Below are 23,716 nucleotides of genomic sequence, written 5' to 3' on the forward strand. Positions count from 1 at the left end.
TAAGTGCATATGAGCATTTTTGTCCATTAAATAGTTTTATTTTCTCCCTTTAGTTTTCTCTTCATTTTGACGAGAAAAATCTTTGGTGAGTTTCGGGAGAAAACACCTGGATTTTACTATTTATTTTTTTTTATTTCCTTCCTATTTTTTCTCCAAAGTTTTCCATTTATTATATTTCACTTCCAAACAAATACACCCTGAGAACAATGATCAGTGATTACATTATATACGAAGTGCGCACATCTTGCTATGTTGTTCTATATATGTAGTTTCAATGGGACTATATTATTACATTCATGTAGACATGGGTGCCTCCTCTTCCTTGTTCCAAAGCTATTACATTTTCTTTGCTTTTCTTGCACCCATTTTATTTTTGTTACTGATCAAACAAAGGAAGAAGCTTGTTCAATCAAAGAAGCTCCCTCCTGGTCCTCGTAAGTTGCCTCTAATTGGCAACCTCCACCAACTTCGTGGCTTACCACATCGATCACTTCAACACCTTTCTGATGAACATGGACCCCTCATGTTCTTGCAACTAGGCTCAATCCCCACTTTAGTAATCTCCTCAGCTGATATAGCAAGAGAGATTTTCAAAACCCATGATCTTGTTTTCTCAGGCAGGCCTGTACTATATGCTACAAAGAAGATTAGTTACAATCTCTCTACCGTGTCATTTGCTCCCTATGGTGGGTACTGGAGGGAGGTTAGAAAAATTGTAATCTTGGAGCTCTTTAGTGCAAAGAGGGTCCAAAGTTTCCAGGCCGTGAGGGATGAAGAGGTTGCACTTATGCTTGATTCCATTGCTGCTTCGTCAGTTTCGGTTAATTTAAGTGAATTGACACTCTCACTAGCAAATAATATTGTGTGTCGTGTGGCTTTCGGTAAGAAGTATGATTGCGGAGAAGATAAAAGCAAGAAGAGTAGATTGCATGAGACTCTTCGTGAAACACAAGAATTATTGGGAGGGTTTTACATAGCAGACTTCTTTCCATGGATGGGGTGGCTCAACAAGGTTAATGGTTTTGAAACTAGGCTGGAAAAGAATTTTAGAGAATTGGATGAGTCATTTGAGGAAGTCATTGCGGAGCACCTTGATCCCAGAAGGCCTGAACCTGAACGTGAAGATCTTGTTGATGTACTGCTTCGAGTTCAGAAGGATTCAAACCAAGCTATTGCCCTTGGTAGTGACCATATCAAAGGTGTTCTCTCGGTATGCTCCTTTTACTTTGTTTATGCATCCTATTCTTTTCCAAAAGTATGAGGCATGTGCAAGAACTTCTAGTTAAATTAACTAGTTTTCAATCAAGATATTTAGAGCATCAGCATTGAAGAATGCTATTCTATACTATTTTACCATCCTAAAAAGTTACTTTATCAATTATACCATACCATTTTATAATACATCTTACATCCAAAAATTCTATTATTTTACTTTTTCATTAAAATATATTTTTTTTAATCTTTCTTTATTATTTCTTTCACATCATCACTTTTTTTCAACTAAGGGGTGGAATAAAATATATATATATATATATATTTTTTTTTAGTATAGTGCTACAGTAAATTCTAAGTTTAGAATTGTACTGTAGCACTATTGCAAAAAATTTTGCAATAGTGAGGTATAACATTTTTTTATGCAAATGTTTTTTAGCTATGAAATGCCAAAAAGACCTTAGATATGGCATTAGCATTCTTCAATGCTAATGCTCTTAGTGAGTGTTTGGATAGGAATTATGTTATGTCTGGCATTTGCGCCTCTTTTTTTTTTTTTTTTTTTTTTTTTTTTTTTTTTTTTTTTTTCAGCTTTTAGAGACAAATTTTACTGTTTATATACAGTTTATCACTGTTCACAAAACCATGGTCACTTTATTCAAAAAAAATATTAAAAATGGGTTCTACGGTACTATTTACACATTTAAAAATTATTTTGTTACAGTGTTTTCAGTTTTCAGTTTTAGTAAAAATAAGTTGTATCTAAACGGACCCTTAGAGTTTAAGAGGGTGTTTAGTAATGTTGTTTTAATAATATTGTTTGTAGTTTATGAAAATACGTATGGGTAAAAAAATATATGAAAATATGTGCAATATTATTTAAATACTGAAAATTATTATTCTAATTACACTACCAAACACCCCGGAATCATTCATTCTCGTTTAAACTTTAACATTTAGAGAGGTACCGTTCTGCCATATTGATGGATGATATCTTATTTAATTATTATATTTTATTCATGGCTACGTGTTATATTATATAATATGCATGTTACATTATAAATTTTTGCCAGCCTTGGTGGAAACCATAAAGAAAATTTGCAATTCTAGGGCAATCCGTGACATTGATTTAATTTTATATCTTCCTATATAAACTTTTGCCATCCTTAGAGCATCCGCAGCCCAAATGCTATATGACATATGTTGAGATATTTTAGCATTTCAGCCTTCAAATGTTGCTCCAGTCGGACTTGCAAAATGTGTCAATTGTAAACAATTTTACAATACTGCTACAGTACCATCTTATTTGTAAGATGGTATTGTAGCAACATTGTATAATTATAAATTATTATTATATTATTTGATTCTTCTCTCTCGTCCTTTCTCATTCTTTCATTTCCCTCTCTCTCTTGTCTTCTTCTCTCTTGTTTGTTCTCTCCTCTTCAGACCCAAAACCATGGTGGACATGAATGCCATCACCAAACCACCATGGCCGGACTCACTGTCACAGGCCCCACTGCAAGGCACCGTCAAGGCCACCGCAAGCCACCTGACCCAGCCTTTCTCTTCTCTCTCATCCCCTCTCTCTCTCTCCATCGTTGCCAACACCAAGCTTCTCGTCTTCTCCGTGGATCGTGGTGGATCATCTTCTCTAAGTTCTGGATTGGGTTTTTTTTTTTTTTTTTTTTTTTTTTGCTGTGATCAGTGCTTAAAGGAATTGGTTTATTTTATATATATATATATATATATATATTTTTTTTTTTTTATGGGTTCATGGTGGTGGAGTTGGGGGTTGCTGTGGTTTGGTTTGATTTTGATTTTGATTTTGTGGGTTGCCGTGGTTGCCAGAGTTTGTGGTTGGGGTTTCAAGCAATAGTTTGGGTATGTTCTAGTAACATGTGGTTGTGATTTGGGTATTGGGTTTTGGTTTTTATTTGGGTTTAGGGATATATTATTTTATTATGTAAAAATATTATTTTAATGAGTAGAATAGGAAAATAAAAGTTGAGATGCTAGGAGTATTGTATGCTAGGAGTATTGTAAAATTATATTGTATAATTGATAAAGTGACTTTTTGGGATGGTAAAATATAATGAGATGAGAATTCCGGCTGTGGATACTCTAAGTAGCCATAAAGTATATTGCAAATTTAGTATTTTTGGACAATACAAGACATTTTACTTTATAAAATTCTACCCGTCTAAGTCATAAAGTCAGAAATTTAATAATCAATAAATCCAAAGACAAAACAACTTTTATAACCATTTTCACATGTTAAAATGGTAGCTTGGTAGCTTGTCTATATATATATATAATAATAGGTGAAGCAGAGAGAAAATCCAATTAGATTTCAATTGAATTCTCAATTTTGCGCCACTTGTCCTAACCAAAATTCAAAAAAAAATTTAATTAGATTATAAATTTGACTTCAATTTTGTGTCATGTATCTTATCTAAATTTTCTAATTTTTGTGCCCAAATAAATAATGCATTAACATTTAACATGGAAGCCAATAAAACCACAATAATAATGCTCATTGGCCTAAGCAAAAACATCTTACCTGCACACTTTCATGAAGATTATAAATTGGACTCCAATTTTGTGTCATGTATCTTATCTAAATTTTCTAATTTTTGTGCCCAAATAAATGATGCATTAACATTTAACACGGAAGCCAAGAAAACCACAATAATAATATTCATTGGCCTAAGCAAGAACATCTCACCTGCACACTTTTATGGGTGATCTCAATAGAGTCTGGAGCTCTTCTAATCCCACAACCAGAACCAAGGAGTCCAACGAGAAAGACTATAAAAGTAAAACATCATCTCCTCCTAATTCCATATCTTCATCCCATGTCTCCTCCTCTCTCAACCTCTACCAACTAGATCCACACACTGCCCTCTCCTCCTCCTTACGGATTTTTTAGAGCAAGGCCGGGTTCAAACACAATGTTCAATCCCACTCTTCCTTGCTTCACACTCTCATACATTAGCGCTTCATTGGCGCCTCCAAGAAGATTCCAAGCTCAATGATTAGTTCTTATTTTTTAATAGTTTTTACTGTGTCTGGATTAAGATTTTGTTAATTTGTTAAAAGTGACAAAAATATAATCATATATATTATATTAAGTTGAAGTTCAATTTTAGAATTCAAATTGAATCAAATTAATTTCTAATTGTAGTTTAATTTTGTGCTATGTGTCCAATTTGATTTTTTAATGTTGGTGTTAAGTTACTTCCATTCATAATGCTCAATGTGGAAATTGAATCTACTAAGATAAACATCTTATCATCACAATTGTTAATATTTCCGTGCGTAAGCACGGACTACATGCTAGTGATTGATAATGTACGATAAAGCGATTTTAGTGGTGGTCCCATTGAAAAGTAATATTGCACTCATCTATCGCCTCAATAAATTGTGAAAAAATTGTGAAATTGTTGTGTCTTTTAACTGTGTTGGTTTGTAATTTTTGGACAATACAGGACATGTTCCTTGCAGGCACTGAGACATCTTCAGCCACCCTAGTTTGGATAATGGCTGAGCTGATAAGGAATCCATCTATAATGCAAAGAGCACAAGCTGAGGTGAGAGGAGCTATAAAGGGAAAAGCAAAGGTGGAAGAAAACCACCTTCCCAAACTTGTGTACCTAAAATCCATTGTAAAGGAGGGATTGAGACTCTATCCATCAGTCCCATTAATTCCAAGAGAAACAATAGATAGCTGCATGATTGAAGGGTACCATATTCCAGCGAAGACAAGAGTGTTTGTCAATGCAAAATCAATAGGAACAGATCCTAAGTATTGGAAGAATCCAAATGAGTTCCAACCTGAGCGATTCTTGGATTGCTTAGTTGATTTTAGAGGGCAACACTTCGAGTTTTTAACATTTGGTTATGGTCGTAGAGGCTGTCCTGGAATGAACTTTGGAGTCCTTTTAATAGAGCTTGCACTAGCAAATCTCTTGCATCGTTTTGATTGGGAACTGCCTGATGGGATAAGAAGACAAGATTTAGATATGGAAGAAGCAATCGGTCTTACAGTACACAAAAAAGTTCCACTTTTCCTTGTAGCTAATCCTGTGGCTTTGTAGTAAACAAAATGCAATCTTCATGTCAAAAAATTAGGGAACAAAATAAAAAGGCACCAATAATATTGTGTAATAAGCAAGTACTGTGTGACTAAAAAAACAGTCTTTGAATTGGTTCCTAGGTAACTTGGCCAAACCGAACGGTTAGGTTTGTGACTAAAAAACTAGTCTTTGAATTGGTTCCTAGTTAACTTGGTCAAACCGAACGGTTAGGTCTGTTTTTAAAACTATGGTCGTGCCTCAAATATGTTTTACAAGGCCTTCTCAATTTTCATTTGCTAAATTGTAATGAGATCAATATTAAATATTATATACAGTAAAAATTGTGACATACATATGGGAGTGTGCTCTTCTCTCTCTCTCTCTCTATATATACACACACGTGTGTGTGTTTTTCTCCTTATGTGAATACATTATTTTTCCCCCCTTGACTCATGTGGAAAAATTATCTTCTCACTTTATTTTTTACATTTAAGGCTTTTTATCTTGAGTCTTGACTCATAAAAGAATCTCGTCACACTACAAGTATATCAAAATTATTAATGTATTTAAAGTTCAAAGAAATTCAAATTAATATTTCAATTTAAACTCTGTTACAATTTTTTTGGAAACATTTACAATAAATTTAAATAATTATTTTAATCATCTATTGATGACAAAAGCTTTGGTATTACTAAATAATCTCCCAACTTAAGGTATTTTCTTTTATTTTTTTAATTAAATATTTTATTGTCATTTCAATGATTTTGGTCAAATCACTTCTTTACTTGATATTTTAATTTTAATTAATATGTGCATAACTTAGACATGCTAGTATGCTACTAGTATATATAGAAACTTCTTAGAAGAAACTATGATGCAATTATACAAATGTACAAAATGTTTTCTGTATAAAGGTTTTACGACCACAAGCTTTCTTCTCATTATCGTAGAACGGAAGCCATTCATGTCAATTCCTTGAAGCCCACACCCATTTCTTACAAAAATATAAAAATAAAAGAGAGAGAGAGAGAGAGAGGAACCATAACCTTGCATTGAAGATTGGTACGGAGTGGTTTAATTTGTGAGTGAGTATGCTGTGTGTTGTCTGTATTCAGTATTGAACGCATCATTCATCAACCCAAACTTCACTTTCTTCAAATTAACCCATCAAGAGTCCAAATTGGCATTAACCAACAAGTTAGGTGTGTGTGCTGTCGATGGTGAAGAGAGGGACAGTATCGATAATGACAAATGAAGGAAAACAGTACCGTTTTCTGGAAATAAGGAACGAAAAAAGAAAAAAGAAAAGAAAAGAGATGGTATTAAGCAAAGATCCAATAATCACAAAATTGTCATAACATAAAGTTGAAGCTGAAACACCAAAAAGATGTTCTTACTTCTTAGAATTTGCATCTGCACAATAAATTTGAGATAAGAATTTTAAAATAGATAAAATTTGGCTATAAAATTGGTTGTAGTATAAGATTATAATTCCCTTTAAAAAAAAATTAACATGGCTATATATTTTGAAAAACTAACGGTTGAATTACATAGTCTTTATGTTGTTAACATACATATCAAACTTCATATTAATTAAATGTAATTTACTATTTGATTCATAAACTTATTTTTCATGTATAATTTTAGATTACAAAAACTTAAAAATTAAATATTTGATTGATGACATGTTGATCTTTAATATTCTGAAAATTTTGCAAGTATAATGGATATAAGAAGAAAATATAATCCAGTGGTGATTTATTAAAATTCACATCTAATAAAAAAAAAAAAATTTAAAGTACATTTGGCAAGTATTGGCCTGTTGAGTTAATGTTAACGATCTTACACTTCAAAAAAAAAAAAATAATAATAATAATAATAATAAAATAAAACAAAAAGCAGAAATTTTCCCTTCATTTTTTTTTTATAATGCTTTAAACAAAAGTAAAGCACATCCAAATATGATACCAAAAGAAAATGCTACTCCGACATCATAGATAAATGGAGTTATTTTGATGACTAGTTTTTTTTGACATTGGTAACAGCCCATCCTGTTTAATTTGTTAAGGTTATCAAGAGGGAGGCTGGGTGTCTTGTTGTTTTGTAGGTGCTTTCTTCCTGAATAAAATTATTCATTCATCCCAAAAAAAAAAAAAAAAATTCTCAACCACCTTTCAGTCACTTTATTACGAAGAAACATCTCGAAGTGAATACCTTTCACTCCCATATTGTCAGAGACACAAAAGAAAAGGAACCGGAGGTAGGATAAGATCTCTTTGAATCGACAATACACATGGCTCCACATCCTTATAAAATACTAATGGACAAGTCAAATCTGAGTTCTGCCGACATGTTAGCTGGAACGTATACCTCCCTCAGCTTTTAGGGAACGTCCAGGCTTGAAATCTATGTCCCCCTAATTGGATATATTAGGACCTCAACATTTAAAGTGAAAGAAGAGAATTCACTATCCAATACAACAAGTTTTAGGGAGAATAATTTTTTTTTAATTATTTAATTTTAATAATTTTAAATATCCAACAAATTGCCCCATGTTTGAAACTAATTAAAGAAATACTCCTGTTTTAAAACTCGATTTTCTAAAAATTGAGTTTCAAATGTATAACTTGATTTTTGGAACATCAAGTTTAAGCGAACGTGAACTTAGAATTTTTTTTTTTTTTGGAACTTGAGTTCCATGTAAAGTACTCAAGTTCATGGAACTCAAATTCCACTTGAATTTTTTTCAAGGAACTCGAGTACTTCACATGGAACTTGAGTTCTTTGAATGGAACTCGAGTTCCAGAATTTTTTTTTTATTTTTTATTTTTTTAAATTTTCAGTTCGCTATAACTTGATTGTCCATAAATCGAGTTTCAAAATAAGGGCATTTCCCTAAATAGTTTCAGATATGAGACATTTTGCTGGATATTTTTTTAAAAAAGGGCAAAAGCCCATTTTCTCCGTCAAACTTAATTAATAAAAGGGTTCTCCTAGCAACTTCCTTCTACATGATTTTGGTTACGCCGAGCACTCATGGCGTTCTGGATGTTTATGGGCCCGGGTCATTAACTTTGCCATTTTGTCAAGGGAGCCCTTGATAATTATGACACTCTTACTCATGGCGTTCTGGTTGTTCTTGGTCCTAGATTTGTCATATGGCTCGTGGAAGAACCTTTAGGAAATTTCTCAAGGTTTGTGCGTTGGGTTCTGATGAAGTGCAAATTTGTCAGTCAAAGTGGATGCGTCCAGATGGAGCCAAGCCCTCATCTCTGTAACAGTAGAAATGGTATGGTGGCTCCCTCAGAGTGGTCACCAATGTGGTGCCTGCCACAACACCTCCGATGCCAAAGTCAGTACAAGGAAGCTCTAAAAAATAAAGTAATGTAATGGGACCACAACAAGTATTTTTGAGTTTGTCTATCTACCTTGTGTTGGTGCTTGTGAGGGCCTTATATATGCTTCTACAGCCTTTAGCCGTTGTGGCAGTTATTGTGGCCTTAATGCCTCTCTTGGTAACGCCTTGTGCTTAATAATGTGGACTTCAATGGGCTTCCAACGGTTCATACAGCTGTCTTTGTAACCGCTCGAGGTATTATTGCCTATGTTGAATGGCTTTGCTACCTTCGTCAATGATGTGGACATCTGATCAGCTCGTCTTAGGGGATGGCCTTGTTGGTAACGATGATATCATCCATGGAAGTTTAGTTCGTCAGTCCCATCAGGTTCCGAATAATGTTATCATCAAAACTATTAATTCAAAATAGCAATCACATACAATAACACAAGTATTTACGTGAAAAACCCTTTCTCCTTGAAAGAAAAAACCACAAGATAAATTCCGAATCAATTCACTATTATCAAATCAATTATGTACAATAATTTTTGTGTATCTCTCCTGACTAAAAAAAAAATCTCCGCTTCCTTGCTTCCTTGGTTCTTATTGTTATTTTTATTTGGATTTCTCCTTCTTTGAGGACTATTACTATTTTTGGAAAGTCAATTTTTAGGCTTCAACTGACTATTTCTAAAAAAATGATTTTTGGGAATATTATTATTGGCAAAAATAAGGTTTACCTTTGCAACAACTACACAATATTTAAGAGGGGGAATGCACTTAATCACTAATTTTATTTTTCCAATTTCATGCATATGTACTAGTGCTATACTAAAAAAAAAGAGAAGGAAATGTACTAAAATTGATCATACTTACATAGCTTAGAAGATCCTCCACATTCTCTCCATTTTCAAAAGTAGTGTTCCTTTGCCCACTCACTATTTCCAATACTAACACACCAAAACTAAAGACATTAGACTTCACTGAAAATTGTCCATGCATTGCATATTCTGGAGCCATATATCCATTACATGGTGGGCATTAGTAATTTTACTTTGAATTTATTTCCAAGAAACAAAATAAAAATTGGCTCTCTACTCTCAAGATACTTTAGGTCTCCATAATTCTACTTCTATTTACTTGAGTTTGATCTAGTAAGAAAAATTTTACCATGTCAAAATCTAAAATCTTGGGATTCATTTCTTCATCTAAAAGTATGTTGCTAGCTTTAAGATCACGATGGATAATTCGAAGCTGCGAACCTTCATGAAGGTAAAGAAGCCCCCCAAGTAGTAACTCCTATGATTTTGTAACACTTTTGCCAATCCAAATGTACACGCTTAATAGGATCTATGTAACAAATCAATGATATGATGTAATTAATTAAAAATGTGGAGATATTTTTTGACTAGTCATGTAACCCAAAAGAAAATTTATGAACACAACTTGATAGAGAGAAGTGCAGACATACCAACAAGGAAGTGATCAAGACTTGTATTTGGTAGAAACTTATATATCAAAAGCCGGTCTTTCCTTTCCATGCAAAACCCTAAGAGTTTGACTAAATTACAGTGTCGAAGTTTAGCAACCAATAGAACCTCACTCTTAAATTCTAGATATCCTTGTCCAAACTCTATTGAAAGCCTTTTAATCGCAATTACTTGTCTATTATAGAATATACCCTGATGATTTATAAGAATAAAATTCGAGTAATCACTAGAGAATTTGAAGAGGAGCAACCAAATTGGTACTTTGCAATGAGCTGGAGATACTAGGTGGGGATCTCATTTTCAATCTATTTGTAGTTTGATAATAAAACATTTATGAGGTATTAACACTACCTCTAAGGAAGGAGCTAACTATAAACAATGCGGTGATGCCGAGGGAGCTTATGAGGTATTAACATCATTTGAATTGATTTTAATCTTGCACTCGATGAAAGAGATAATGGGAACTACTAATTTTCTTTGTCAAGCTTTGCAAAAACATTCTCAAGACCTTTTAAATGCCATGTATTTAGTTTCAACTACAAAATCACTTATTCAAAAGTTGAGAGATGATGAATGGGAGCCTTTACTTGCTAGTGTTATATCATTTTGTGAGCAACATGAAATTGATATTCCTAATATGAATGCTCATTACACTAAAGCTCGAGGTAGATATTGTCGTCAAGATGAAAATTTAACAATAGAACATCATTTTAGAATTGGTATATTTATAGTTGCGATAGAGTTTCAATTGCTAGAATTGAAAAGTAGATTTTGTGAGCTAACAACGAAACTTGTAATTCTTAATTTAGCTTTAAATCCTAAGGATGCTTTTAGATTATTTAAAATTGTTGATATATGCAATTTGGTTAAGAAATATTATCCTTAATATTTCACTGAACAAAAACAAGAACTTTTGGAGTCTCAATCGCAACATTATGAGCTTGATGTGACAAAACATCCAGGTTTTCAGAATATGAGTACAATTTCTGAGCTATGTAGGGGATTAAAAATTTCAAGAAAGTCTAAAATCTATTTTTGATTGATAGACTTATTCGTCTTGTATTGACCCTTCCAATTTTTACAACAACTACAGAACCAACTTTTTCAACTATGAAGTTGTTAAAAAGAAGACTTCGCAGTAGAATTAAGGATGAGCTTTTGGCAGATAATATGATAGTTTATATAGAGAAGGAAATCACAAGGAATTTCATTGTAGAGATGATAATGGATGAATTTTATTCCATAAAAAATCATTGCTAGGCATGATTTATGTGAATGTCTTTTTTGGATATTTTTGTATGTTTACATTGAACTAGACAGTATTTTTTATGTTCATAAATGTTCAAGAATATGATGATATATCAAAGTTGATAATTTTGTATTCAATAGACTTATGAATTATTTTTAGTATATCTCTACTAAAACCTGGTCCCCCAAGTACTTATTTTTGGCTACGCCTTTGCTCACACGTTGCTTGTGTTTCTAAGAAAGATGAAAGAGAAAAAATTGAGAACAAATTACCAAATGAACAAATTGTTCAAAATTATTGTTGCTACCATTTGTGTGGCTTGATTCATGGACCTTTTCACTAGTTAACAAAAGAAAACTTTACTTACAAATAACAATTTTGGAGAATACCCACATGTTTCTTGTGTTTCTAAAAAAGATGAAAGGGAAGAAGTTAACAAATGAATATGAACTACTATTTATATCCAAAGAATTATGACTCTTCAATAGACACATTTTCATTCAATATGCACATTTTTTATCAATAGGCACATTTTCATTTAATAGGTACCTTTTCAGTCAATAAGCACATTTTCATTCAATAAGTACCATGTTAGGCAATAGACACTTTTTCATTCAATTTGCACATTTTCAGTCTAGAGGCACATTTTCATTAAATAGGCACCTTTTCGGTTAATGGGCACTTGTTCATTCAATATACACATTTTCATTCAATAGGCACCTTTTGGTATATTAAGTTGAATGGTTATGACCTTTCAATAGACACATTTTGGTATATATATTACAACTTATCTTGTATACCTATATATATAACACAAACTAAATTAGAAACGTAACATTATATCTCTTATTCATTTCGACAAAAAAACTACTAAATAAAATAACATTGCTTTTTTTTTTTTTTTTTCCTTGAAATTCATCAAGTAGCTATTCCCATGCATTGCATGGGTTAGCAACTAATTTTTGTAATTGATAATACAAAACATGAGAGAGGGGACGAGATTCTAATGGAAGGCTTGTGCTTGCACAATGAAAGAGCTAACTTTATACCTTTGATTAACGGTGCTCACCAAATCGCAAAAACTACAAAAATTGCTCAAACTGCACCATAACTGCCCACAAATTAGTGAAACCGCAATGCACTGCACCTTATAGTCTCTCTCATATTCATGCCTTTCAACGGCTTCAGCCTCTCTCAACTTATTGTGTCACACTACACGCTCCCACTCATCAAGCTCTAGTCGCCACACCTTGCCACACTGCCACTGCTAAGCAATGATCTCACTGCCTCTCCATCTAACTCTCACCGCCGATCTCTCTAATTTCTCAGATTCTCACAATCTCTTGACTTTAGGTTTATTTCTTTTAAGTCTCACACACCCACTCCTCTCTCTTTTTTGGTTATTATGTTTTGTTTGTTAATTTTTTGTTTGTGTATATATAGGGGTGTCAATGTTCAACCCAACCCGCGAACACGACACAAACCTGACACGGGTTTTTTCGGGTTAGGGTTGGGCTTTAATGGGTTTGGGTCATAAACGGGTCGACCCGATAGCGACACGATAAGAAACAGGTCATAAACGGGTCAACCCGCGTAACCCGCAATAGACACGTTTGACACGTCAATTTATTTTTGTCAATCCGAAATAATCCACTTAACACAACCTCTTTAACTCGTATAACAAATTAATATTTATTTTATTTTAGATTTGTCAAATATCTTTTATATCCAACATATATTTTAAATTTAAAAAGAAAAGTAAGTAATTACAAAAATTTACAAGGGATATAATTGGAAATTGAAACTTTATAGACTCTAGAACTACTAATACCTTTTTTTTTTTTTTTTTTTTGGCATAGAACTTACACAAATGAAATTGGATGAGCTTGTGGAAGATATTATGAATTTGAACATCAACAAAGAATCTATGGATGATAATCATGGTCATAGTCAGAATTAGTCTACTATTTGCTCAAATTCTTTCAATATTAATACTTAGCATTTGGCGAGTTCCAAGAATATTATATTTTTATTGAACTATATTATTTTTATTTTTGTTAAACTTTGTTATTTTGCATTTGGGTTGAAGTGTACGCATTTCTTTTAGAGTGTAAATAACTTATTTCTAGATGAATGTTTATTTTTGTTGAACTATATTATTTTGAATGTGGGTTGAAGACTTGAAGTGTATGCACTGCTTTTTGGGATGTAAAAAAAATTATATCTAGATGGATGTTATATTTAATATTATGCAGGTTGAAATGAATTGTGTTACATTCGTGTCAACCCAACACGACTCGTTTATTAAGCATGTCAAATGGGTTGGGTCAGGTCAACCCGCCTTATTAATAGGTCGGGTTAGGGTTGAAAGATCCTAACACGATTATTAAATGGGTCGGGTTAGGGTTGAGCCATTTAGTCGAATACCCCTACTTCAACACAACACGAACCCGACACGCTAACCCGGATTGACACCCCTATAGACAAAAGACCATTTTCCAATATCCGAGTAGCTCATTAAAAAAGCCAGAGAATGCAAATACTTTTTGAATAACAAAATATAGTTTTGTTTTCTCTTAAAAAAATAAAATAAAATTAAAGTTTTGTCACTCAGTGCCACTATTCAGTCTCTCCCATAAACAAAATTTAGGCTTAAACACCTGACCAAATTGGCCATTTACAACTTTTCGCAAAAATTATTAGCAACATACCACTGTTTACAAAATAAATAGCAAAGTACCACTTTTTTGAAACTCGAGTTCCTGAAATTGTAGTTTGCTGTGTAAATCGAGTTTTAAACACTCGAGTTTCATTAAAAACTTAAGCTAACGTGGATTTTTTTATTGGAAAAATGCCATGTGGAACTTGAGCTTGGTAAACTCGAGTTCCATGCAACTCAATACTCGAGCTTGCCAAGCTCAAGTTCTTTATAAATACTCGAGTGTAATGCTCTTTTTTTTCTTCTATGGTACTCGAGCTTACCAAGCTCGAGTTCCTTGTGATATGGAACTCGAGTTTGGTAAGCCCCAGTTCCTTATACTTTTTTCTTTTTTTTTGATAATCAATAAACATAAACATAAAAATAAGTATTTTTTTTTTCATTTGAACGCACAAACATATGTTTTTATTTATTTAAATAGAAGCATTATAAATATAGAAATTTTAATTTCAAAATATTAATTTTTAGGCCACTCATACCAAGCCAAATCTGAATGCTTTTTCATGTTTAAATTTTACAATAATCAAATCTGTTTTTCTGCATTGATAAAATCTATTTCTACATTAACAAAATTTTCTATCTGCACATCATGTTTACTATATATTCAAATCTACTGACTACATTCACAAAATCTGTTTTCTGCATTAATTAAAACTGTTCACTGTTTTCTCAAAAAAATTGTTCACCATTTTTTGCATTATTAAAATTGGATTGATTATTGACTACTAAAAACAGTGGTACTTTTGTTATAATATATAGCATTCAAATATTGGTTAATGACAATCTACTGTAATGGAAACTATATATAGCTCATTACCACCTACACTTTTTTTTATGGGACAATGTACACATTTTAGATTGGCTTTGAAGTTGTAAATGAGTTGTGCATCTTTTTCCCTTTCCCCTTTCCTATGAATCTATTTGATAAATTAAAACATATCAACGATTCTTTTTAAAAAAAATTCAAATACAACCAAAATTTTTTTTAAAGTATTATTTTATTTAAAACAAATATATATTCAACAATATATCAAAGGAAGGCTATATAAGCATATATGGGTGTTCAAGAAAATTTCTAGGGTTCTCAATTTAGTTTACCTACATAATTACTCTCAAAATTTTGTCTAGGGGTGTATATATATATGTGTGTGTGTGTGCGCGCGTGTGCGGAGGATGTTGATGAAGGCAAGAAATTTTATAACTAAAATGGTTCAACCATTTGCTCATCATACATTTTAGGTTTGAATAAAGTGCATATGTGTTTGATGATTTATATAAAAATTGCATAACCATACATTTGGATAAATAACAATGGGAAAAGAATTAATTAAAGGCGGACTCCCGAGAGGAGAACTTCAACTAACTTGTTATCTAATTTGGTTCAAATGTAAATTTCTATTGTGTAATGAAATTAAACCCTTTAATAATACCTTATTTATTTTGAAATTTATGTATAAAAAAAAATCTATAATTGCTTAAAAATTAAGGGCCCATTTAGTAATGTTGTTCTAATAATGTTGTTTATTTTTTTTTAAAATACATGTTGATAAAAAAAGTGTGTAGAAATACGTGTAATATTGTTTAAAAACTAAAAATAAGTATTTAAACACATGTACCAAACGGACTCTAACATTTACATATTATTGTATTTTCCCATCCTTGTGTTAGGGAATCGACATGTGCTAAAGTAATATCTAATATATATATATATATATATATATATTATAATCTAATGGTCATTGAATTCAACGATTATCTGTTCAACTTTCCAAATCCCGTAATTAAAAAATGGAGCCCATAATGACTTTTGAGACTATAAAGAAAGTCGAATCTAAAAAAGAAAGACAAAAAAAAAAAAAAAAAAAAAAAAAAAAAAAGTTGATTATTTTTATCTTGCTTGTGTAGACTGTAGGTGACCCTTTTTCTCGTAGACATAAAAAAGAAAGACATAAAAAAAAAGTTGATTATTTTTATCCCGTAGACTGTTGATTATTTCTCTTGCGGGGATAGAATTCCGAGCAAGAGATTACAAAGGAACAGGGTGGCACTTGGCTACAAGGCCATTGGCTAAAAATCAACTCTTATTAAACATTAGTCAATAGTCACAGGTCATAATATAAGCATGTGTTCATGGACAATTGTCTGTTGAAGCCTAGGTGGTAAAATGTTTTTCCTCCACAATTCCAGAGCCTTTCTGCTACTACTATTTGCAGTCTTTGCGCTTACCAGCTCCATTAATTCACAGGCAGAGCCCACCCTCAGACACAAAGATTGTTATGGAACAAATGGGACCGCCAACGCCAGTTTCAATTCCAACCTCGCAAGTCTGTTTGAATCTTTCCTATCTAAAGCTTCCCAAAACTACAGCTTCTACAACGATAGCTCTAATATTGGCACCTACGGCCTCTACCTATGCCGAGGTGATGTTTTAATGAATCCTGCAAAAGCTGTGTCAGCTCTGCGACACTGAAAATCATAAATCTGTGTCCATCTAGTACAGAAGCCATCATATGGTACGATGAGTGCACGTTACGGTATGCCGAAGTTAATTTCTTCGGTGAGCCAGATACTGGGCCATTGTTTATCATGTATAATATGGAGAATACTACCTCACCTGGCAAAGCTAACAATTATGCACGCGCTTTGTTCGACCAACTAATAGGGCGTGTCAATGAAAAAGACAGGTTTTTCGAGACTGATGAACAGATAGTGAATATTGGTGGTAGATCCTTGCCAAGCTATGGGTTTGTGCCGTGTACGAGAGATCTTAATGTTAGCTCATGCAGAGAGTGCTTAAACGACTTGATGGTTGAAGCTGAAGATTGTTGCGAATCCAAAATCGGGTGGCGCATCTCAGGCCCAAGTTGCTCCCTGAGGTATGAGAACTACTCTTTAACTGCGTCACCACCAGCACCATCACCATCACCACTGCCGCCGTCCCAATCCCTGCCTGCAGCACCACAGCTGAAGCCTGATAATGGTAAGACATGTTGATTTGGTATCTTCACCCCTTTCCTAGTTTGGGCTTACTAAATTGTTGATTTACCCTGGTCAATTTCTAGATCAATCCTCCCCGTTTGATGCACATGATTCGAATTTGGATTGAGGACTCAAATTATCGGATTTTTTTTCTTTTTTCTTTTTTTGGGCGTTTTAGGTTTGGGATACTTGGGGTCTGTTTGAATAGAACTTATTTTGCTGAAACTGAAAACTGAAAACACTGTAACAAAATAATTTTTAAATGTGTAAATAGTATTATGGGACCCATATTTAATGAAAAAATTGATAAAAAATGAAATTTGTGGGTCCGTAAACAGTGCACGGATGCACTGTTCACGCAAAACTGGTCAAAAGTTGCGGTTACTATTCATGTACAGTACATAAATAGTAACCGCGTTGGGGTAAAACGCGTGCTCCCAAAAAAAAAAAAAAAAAAAAAAGAAGGCAAAACGCAGCAACTAAAACGCAGCAAACAAAACGCGTATCCAAACTAACACTTGCCTTCTTTTTTTTTTTTTTTTTTTGGAGCACGCGTTTTACCCCAACGCGGTTACTGTTCATGTACTGTACATGAACAGTAGTCGCAACTTTTGACCAGTTTTGCGTGAACAGTGCATCAGTGCACTGTTCACGGACCCACAAATTTCATTTTTTATCAATTTTTTCATTAAATATGGGTCCCACAGTACTATTTACACATTTAAAAATTATTTTGCTACAGTGTTTTCAGTTTTCAGTTTTCAGTTTCAGCAAAATAAGTTCTATCCAAACAGACCCTTAATTTGAGTATTGACTGGTAAAATGAATCCCAAAATCATGGGAAAGTTAGGAAAGCTGTAATACTCTATTTTGTCATATGAATGGTGGATCCATCATTATTATAATATTATGTAACATTCCCCATTTGCTACAGAGAACCTTCATTATATCCTTTACCCATTGTCTCAGCTAAATAATAACAACGATCATAAGGGTTACTAATAGATTTGATTTGGCTTATCTGTGACAGTTTGGGCAGCCTATGTCCTTGCAATTTTTTTTTTTTTTTTTGAAGCAAAAATATCCTTGCATTTATTGATATGTCAATGATTTGTGGTCTTAAGTTACTTTAAGTATACTTAGGTTATATTATATGATGAGCAACAGGAGATGGAGGAAAGAAGAAAACAAAGACAGTAATCATTTCTATATCATCACTTGCATCAATTGCAGTAGTTGCAGCTCTCTTGGGTTTCTGGTGTTATACATCCTCTGGCACGAGGAAACGAGAACAAGGTAGATTTATTTTACCCAATCTATTAAAACTTGTGATTTTTCTGTAAGTTCTATTAAAATTCATGTTTCTCGACATTCAATATATATATATATATATATATTAAAATCTAATTTGTTACTTAGATAGGGAAACTAGTCAAGAAATTCCATTACAAAATAATTTGTCAAGGTCAGTTTCAAGGCGCTTAATGGATGGTAGTATGGATGCAAGGGAAGATGACGACAGTGGAGAAATGCATTACTTCAATTTAACTACCATGGAGACTGCCACAAAGAATTTCTCTGATGTGAATAAGCTTGGAGAAGGTGGTTTTGGCCCGGTTTACAAGGTAAAAATATATATTTATCTATTTTTTAATGCATACGCTTTTGTTGGAACTTATTTGATTGTTTGCAATTGAAATTAATATATAATAGCAATTAGGAACAGTTTCCTCTAAAAGAAAATTTGGATTAATCATTTGACTTTAGGAGAATTGAACTATCAGTGAACCTTAATGTTGTAACCTTAGTATGTCTACCTAGACTCTGTGATAAGTTTTCATTGATTAAGCAAGTTTAAAATGCTTCCAGGGCATGTTGATTAATGGAAAGGAAATAGCAGTTAAAAGGCTTTCAAAGCAGTCTAAACAAGGTCTTGAAGAGTTCGAGAACGAAGTGATTTTAATTGCAAAACTTCAGCACAAAAATCTAGTGAGGCTATTGGGATGCTGCTTGGAAAAAGGTGAAAAGATTTTAGTCTATGAATACATGTCCAACACCAGTTTGGATGCCTTCTTGTTTGGTATGCTCTCTCAATCTCTCTCTCACACACCAAGACTCACATTCACACACTAACATTTAGTACCATTAATTGTATGCCAAATTATGGCAAAAACTTCCCTAATGTGAGAATCAACATCTTTGATATTCCAATGCAGATAAAAAAAAATGTAAGGAACTAGACTGGGCTAAGCGCACAAATATTGTCAATGGGATCGCTAAGGGCCTTCAATATCTACATGAGGACTCTCGGCTCAAAATCATCCATAGGGATATGAAAGTGAGTAATGTGTTGTTAGATGATGATATGAACCCAAAGATATCAGATTTTGGCACTGCTAGAAATTTTAGAAGCAATCAAATAGAGGCCAACACTATGATAGTCAAGGGCACATAGTAAGCTATCCCTTCACTGCATCGGCATTTTAGTTCCAGACGTCACTAGTGATGCTGCTTTCTAAAGAAAAATTGTTTAGACATGTTCAAATTAAAATGGGTGGGTCCCCTTGCATTAAAATGGGGAGAGTTGTAGTTCATTTTATTTGCACCTCGTTGTTTTTCAAGTAATATTTAATTTTTGCAAACAATAAAATAGAGCAGTAAAATCAAGTGGAAAACTTTTCAATTTCAATGATTATTTAAACAAAGAACTATAAGAACACGGAATTGCCAAGTAAGAAATCCCACTTTCCAAAAGTCATGGTAATATCAATGTAACTTATGCTCTTAAAGATACTACATTACATTTAGGACAACTTTGCCTTCATTCTCTTTTACTGTAATTGAAACCATATTGAATTATAATTTGTATCTTTTCCAATAGTGGATATATGGCACCAGAGTATGCAAGGGAGGGACAATTTTCAATAAAGTCCGATGTTTATAGCTTCGGAATTCTAATGCTAGAAATTGTAAGTGGAAAAAAGAACAGTGACTTCTATCGTCCGGAGTGTGCACAAAGCTTTCTATCATATGTATGTCTCTCTCACTTATCTGTATCTTGAACTTAAATTAATTTTTCGCTTATTAGTGTGAACCAAAAAATATTATCAACAGGTACGGCAACTATGGAATGAAGGCAAAGGCTCAGAGTTAATAGATCAGGCCATAGTTGATACTTGTCCTATAACTGAGGCTCTAAGATTGATCCATATTGCATTGTTATGTGTTCAAGAAGATCCAAATGATAGACCTATCATGTCAAGGGTCATTCTCATGCTTGGAAGCAATTCGATAAATCTTCCTCAGTCATTAGCACCTCCATGTTCTGGAGATAGGTTAATCATATCTGATCAATCTTCCATACGTAGCACTGGAACAGAATATGTGTCAACTGATCAATCTTCAACAAGTGCTTCTGGCTAGTTGTTACGACTGAAGAAAGGATTGCACTGTTGTCTGATGGAAGGAGAAGGTTACATGAAAGGCTTGGCATTTGTGGAAAACTATTGCATTTGAAATTCATATTTGGATTATTGTGGAGTTGTTGCTGTATTTGTATATGAATTCTTGTTGTTTAGATAAAGACTGTATTTGAATTGGTATTTGTATTTGAGTTTCTAAGTAGTTGAGTCCCTCTAGGATTATTTGTTAGTATTTGAATCTCCTTAGGATTATCTATTGTTATCTGTTTGTATTTGAATTCCCCAGGACTTATATTTAACGTAGAATGCAATTAATAAAGTAGCAGAGAATTATTATCCCAATTTTCTTCTCTATTCTTTATTTAGGAGACTAATCATCTCGAATATGACCAAACAATTGCCCTTATCATTAGAAATTATACCCAGCTATAACATTTGGCATTAGAGCCGCCATGACATCCACCCATTCCAACATCTTCTAAGGATGGGATGGCTAGCATGGAGATAAGCAACCATGGCATAAAATGACAATTGGACTCCCATCAAGATGAATTCGTGGGAATACGTAACAGCATAGATGCATTGATCTACTCCATTGCTCAAATGGGGAAGCAGTGTGTAGATAATTCGGAGGTTACTTTAATGAACATTGAACCAACCTTGAGGTCCGGGTGGAAGAGGTAGTGTACAAACCCATTTTTCTTGGCTTAATTTCAGCATTTTACTGCTTAAGATCCAACGGAGTGGATAACTAGGCTACAAAATTCTTTTGGTATCAATGCATTGCTGACTGAAAGAGTTGTATTGGCATTATTCCACTTGCAGATGATTTGCAAAGGTAACAGTGGTTTGAGAGAACTTAGCCAAACGTCACATGGGAGGAATTTACATAAGCTTTATATGTACGTTTTGGTCATATAGATTATGAAAATTTTGATGAGGCATTAGCAGAGCTCTAACAAATTGCTACAGTCTGCGAGTACCAAACTCAATTTGAAAAATTAGCACCTCAGGTGTGAGATTGACTAGAGCTAGCCTTGATGGGGAGTTATATCAGTGGTTTAGACACCTCATTTTGTACCTCTTACGAATCAAACCCCATTTCCTAATGACAATATTAATAGAAGGGTCCATGACTGGTCTAGGATCTAGCTAAGGAAATTCTTTAATTTGAACGCTGTTTTGGCAAAAAAAAAAACCATATAGAAACCCTAGCTCTACACTTGTGGGTACATTACCTATACGTGCAAGCAACGACCATGGGCATGCACCCTTGAGCATGCATGCACATGTAGGGTTTGTAGAAGTTATGTAAGTTACTTTTTATTTTTTTGACAGAAACACGGGAAGATCTAATCTCACATTGCCTAGAAAGAGCCCTTCACCCCTCTTTTAACATTATAAAAGGCCCACAAGGCACTTTTCCACTGAATCCACTAGAAAATAGTGATTTAAAAAGGGATTTTTTATATTAAAAGCTTCCTCAAGTTAAAGTTTTCTTGGCTGGGACCATTTCTGGTATAAGTCCTCTAGTTAAAACTTACTAATCCTTTTAGGTCTCTATTTTATAGATTGTGTGAGGTATTTTTCTTGTCGTTCTCTCTTTTTCTTTTTAAATTTAGTTTTACTTGAGTTTTATAGCTTTAATAATCTTCTGTGTAGTTTAGATTTATTTCATCATAGTTTAGTAGCATGTTAGGTTGGATAGGATATAGTTTAATTAAGTGTTGCCTGATTGCGTTTTTGGGTAGGGTTGTGTGCACGTGCACATGCATGCATGCGCAGCTCCACGACCCTATGTGTGCATGCTTATGCATGTGCGTGAAGGTTCAACCTAGAAACTCAGAATTTGTTTGGCTTAGTTTAATGCATGTTTAAATTAATTTTCATATCTTTAAGAAAGTAGGTAGTAGGATAACATGTTCACATGCTTTTTTAGCTTAGATTAAAGATTAGGTTTAATTCGCTTGGATGAACACATGAACATGCATTTGAACATGATCATGCATTGATGCATAGGTGTTGTGATGATGATGTAGTGAGGTAAGGTAAGTACATGCATTACAATATAAACATGCATATGTGATATGAGATGAATGTGATTAATATGCAATAATATGGTGAATATGAAATGCTTGATTCCATGTGATGTTCGTTGTGTTGAGATGATGTTTGCTTGTTGTGCTGCTCTATGGTGAGATGCCCATTGATGTAAGATGCATGTTTGGATGGGATGATATGGATGTATACCGTGCTTAGATGAATGCTAGGATCTATGGGATGATGATATGTCATGCTTAGATGTATGCTAGCTTGTATGCCTAGATATGTGCATATGATGTGATGATGTAGGACTAGAGTATATGTGTGTGTAGGATAGCCTATTAGAGAACCATTTGATAAAAGAGATGGGTTCAAGTTACACCTAGTGTAACTCTTATAGACTTACACCTTTTTTTACACTGTAAATTTCTAAGAGATCTAACAGTTAAAAAAAATCATTAAATGCTATTGTTTTCTACCTTACTACCTAATTAATACTAGCATTCTCTTTCTTTTTCTCTCTCTCCTTATTTATTGCTTTACACTATTATCATTATCTAAGACTAATGGGCAATAACCACCACGCACCCTTGGTGCGGTGGTCACTCCACAGTATAAATACTTGTGGGATGTAGGAGGTAAGAGCCAAGGTTCAAGTCTCCAAAAGAGAGATTCACACACATATATACTTAAATTAGGCTAGAATTGAAATTCTATCTTATATAAAAAAAAAAAAAAAAAAAAAAAAAAAAAAAAAAAAAACTAATGGGCAATCCTTAATTTATCTAATAAAAAAACTATGATTTAAAATATTTAAATAATATTACTTCAGTTGTCATCTTACTGTACTGTGCATATATATACACACCTATATACATCACTAATTAATCCCGTAATGTTGATAATTTAGCTCTATCTTCTTATACGCACATTTCTTTTTTTTTTTTTTTTTTTAAATCTTCTTATACGCACATAAGGTTCTCTTTCTTATACGCCCATATATTATCCAATTAGTGACATTAACATTGATCTTTGGCACCTGATGTAGATTTCTAAAACTTGTCTCTACAAATGCACTTTAATTAGTTGGATAACATATTTAAGCATATTCAAGCATAAGAATGGAAGAAATATGAGCAAATTGGAAACTAGAAAGACAGACAAAATAGTCGCTCATAGTGTTGACACT

The 23,716-nt window shown here is 33.3% G+C and overlaps 2 protein-coding genes across 3 annotated transcripts in view; both read left to right on the top strand.

Moving 5' to 3' along the window:
* Nucleotides 1-201: 201 nt before the first annotated feature.
* Nucleotides 202-23,716, top strand: part of LOC126704421 (cytochrome P450 71A9-like) — a 63,723-nt gene continuing 40,208 nt past the window's right edge. Inside the window, exons 1-2 of one of the 2 annotated variants that reach the window (XR_007648180.1) lie at nt 202-1,210; nt 4,701-5,428. Coding sequence is in view for 1 of the 2 variants with exons in the window: in XM_050403433.1 (XP_050259390.1) it covers nt 275-1,210; nt 4,701-5,309 (1,545 nt within the window). In the remaining variant the exon portion in view is untranslated. Of the gene's footprint in view, nt 1,211-4,700; nt 5,642-23,716 lie in introns of those variants that run through there. The other variant, XM_050403433.1, reaches the window with a different exon arrangement.
* Nucleotides 16,220-20,818, top strand: LOC126704419 (cysteine-rich receptor-like protein kinase 44). Its single transcript, XM_050403431.1, has 7 exons — nt 16,220-17,063; nt 18,230-18,358; nt 18,482-18,687; nt 18,932-19,142; nt 19,279-19,516; nt 19,944-20,094; nt 20,177-20,818. Exons 1-7 carry the CDS (start codon nt 16,670-16,672, stop codon nt 20,483-20,485), a joined length of 1,638 nt encoding a protein of 545 aa, XP_050259388.1. The 5' UTR covers nt 16,220-16,669; the 3' UTR covers nt 20,486-20,818.

This window comes from Quercus robur, chromosome 10, assembly GCF_932294415.1.
Source record: "Quercus robur chromosome 10, dhQueRobu3.1, whole genome shotgun sequence".
In the NCBI taxonomy this organism is placed as follows: Eukaryota; Viridiplantae; Streptophyta; class Magnoliopsida; order Fagales; family Fagaceae; genus Quercus; species Quercus robur.

What these genes read in the sequence shown, in the direction of transcription:
- LOC126704419 (XM_050403431.1), top strand. Translation starts at nt 16,670, where the DNA reads ATGTATAATATGGAGAATACTACCTCACCTGGCAAAGCTAACAATTAT. An exon ending in GTTTTGGCCCGGTTTACAAG is followed by an intron (nt 18,688 to 18,931) that starts GTAAAAATATAT and finishes AAATGCTTCCAG; the next exon opens with GGCATGTTGATTAATGGAAA. An exon ending in ATGATAGTCAAGGGCACATA is followed by an intron (nt 19,517 to 19,943) that starts GTAAGCTATCCC and finishes CTTTTCCAATAG; the next exon opens with TGGATATATGGCACCAGAGT.